Source organism: Aplidium turbinatum, chromosome 3 (assembly GCF_918807975.1).
Source record: "Aplidium turbinatum chromosome 3, kaAplTurb1.1, whole genome shotgun sequence".
Classification (NCBI taxonomy): domain Eukaryota; kingdom Metazoa; phylum Chordata; class Ascidiacea; order Aplousobranchia; family Polyclinidae; genus Aplidium; species Aplidium turbinatum.
The window spans coordinates 26,814,255-26,816,243 of record NC_137474.1 but is presented as its reverse complement, the minus strand read 5'-3'; the positions used below and the strand labels follow the sequence as shown (position 1 = coordinate 26,816,243).

Genomic DNA, 1,989 nt, shown 5'->3' with positions numbered 1-1,989 from the left:
AACTATCAATAACTTTCCTAAATCAAACGTGAGTCTAGCTGAATTCCACAGCACTCACAAGTGTTTCTGCCATTCCTATTTTTAAGGTTTGCTAAACGTGGGAGCACATTTCTGTTTGAACAATTTGAAAAAGCTGATTAATGTCGTCTCCTTCAAAAGTATTGGAACTATATGAACCAAAAGACAGACTCGTCCATCGGAGACGACTTGGAAACAGCATGAGGAAGATTAATTTATAACAACGATTTTAGAGAAACTTCTTATTCAACCATCACGGCACTAATTGGACAAGACTTCAATTGACGTGCTGGTTGCCCAGGGGGTTTCCCACTGTCAACAAGTGATGCAATTATATAGCCTACATTTAGGCCTATAGCACTGACGATGAAGACAGTAGCCTATAGATTTCTAAACGTTTGCTGAACATGAGTTTAGCATCTAGGCTACATTGTAGGATCTTTATCTTTTGTTTAAGTTTTTAACATATTAATTTGATAAAATTTGTTGAAAGTTTAGACAAAGCTTTTAGGATGTTTCATGCTACTCATCTGATTAAAACTAAACTATCTTGCTGTAGCTAAGATAGCGGAAGGTTTAAGCACACATCGCCCGAATATCGGTGAGAACATTTGGTTCGTAATCGTCTGAAATCTTTTCCTAAATATGATTTTTAGGCCTACTTGCACCAGTATTTTGACCGGGCTTTTGACGAAAGCCATCAGAATTTAATTGAAAACTTAATTGGTTATGTATTTAATGCATCAGTTGTTTGCAAGAGAAAAGTTGTTCATCCATTAGCATGGCCAAATCAAAGCCTGTCGAGTAATCTTACATTTTCTTTAAAGCAGGTTGCGACGCCTTAAAATTGTATCCCTCAAGGATCTGTCCTGGTTTCCTTTCTGTTTAACATCTACACCCACCCACGACCTGCCAAACACAGTGTCTGCAAGGTAGGCTACGCCTAAGCTGATGATTTGGGTATTCTACAACCGTCATAACATTGAGAAACATTACAAGGAATTCTAAATCAGTATACATGCTGACACTTTTGGCAAACCTCCAGAAATGGAGATTGCACCTCAGCGAAACTAAAACAGTGACGATAGCTTTTATTTAAACCAGGGGTCGGCAACTTTTTTTGCTCTGCGGACCGGTTTCAAAATGAAATTTTTTCGCGGACCGGTCTTTAAAAAAATCTAATGTTCAACAATGAAAATTTATTGCAGCTCATATACTGTAAGGTCATTATTTAATGTGGGCCTTGGGCTTGTTTTGCCTCAACGAGACGATCCCACCTAGGAAATATAGAACTCAACGACACCCGCAATGTTTCTTTCACGTCCAATCTGTTTCGCGGTTTCGTCTTTGTTGCTTCCATTACAGAAAATCCAGACTCGCATAAATAGGATGTCGGAAATGGCAGCAAGGTTTTTAATGCTTTTTATGGCAAGGTCAGGGTATTCCGGCAAGAGTTTCATCCAAAACGTTGGTAGAGTCGTTGTATGAAAAGTAACTTTCAAGCTACCGTCATTAGCAATATCCAGGAGCTGGTCCTGTTGTCGAACAGGTAAGGTCGATTCACCAGGTTTGAAAATAAATGGATTACGGATCCAATCCTTTGCATTTCGAGGGTCTTTAGCGCTTGGAAAATAGCGCTTGAATTTTATTAAATGAGTACGCAAGTGTCTGCTCACAAGTTCGGAGAACTCTTGCTCAGGCTCACTGTCTTTCAAAGTCTCTGCTAATGTTTGAAACATGTCAAAAACCCCTTTGTTTACGCGCTGCTCCTACAATTTTAGTTTTTCTGTAAACGCAGCCACTTTATCTGCCAACTTGAATACAGTTGTCATTTTGCCCTGAAGTGAAAGATTTAGTTCATTGAGCAGATTGAATATGTCACACAAGTAGGCAAGTTTGAGAACCCATTTTTCATCAATAAATTTGCTAGCAAGATCTGAATTTTTCTCCAAAAGAAACCTTTGCAGTGGC

The 1,989-nt window shown here is 38.9% G+C and overlaps 1 protein-coding gene across 1 annotated transcript; it reads right to left on the bottom strand.

The window, feature by feature from the left end:
- Positions 1-1,295: 1,295 nt before the first annotated feature.
- LOC145766668 (SCAN domain-containing protein 3-like) lies at positions 1,296-1,757 on the bottom strand. Its single transcript, XM_082578380.1, has one exon. It carries the CDS (start codon positions 1,755-1,757, stop codon positions 1,296-1,298), a length of 462 nt encoding a protein of 153 aa, XP_082434506.1.
- Positions 1,758-1,989: the final 232 nt, after the last annotated feature.

Excerpts from the sequence above, each read along its gene's own strand:
- LOC145766668 (XM_082578380.1), bottom strand. The coding sequence starts at position 1,757 with ATGTTTCAAACATTAGCAGAGACTTTGAAAGACAGTGAGCCTGAGCAA.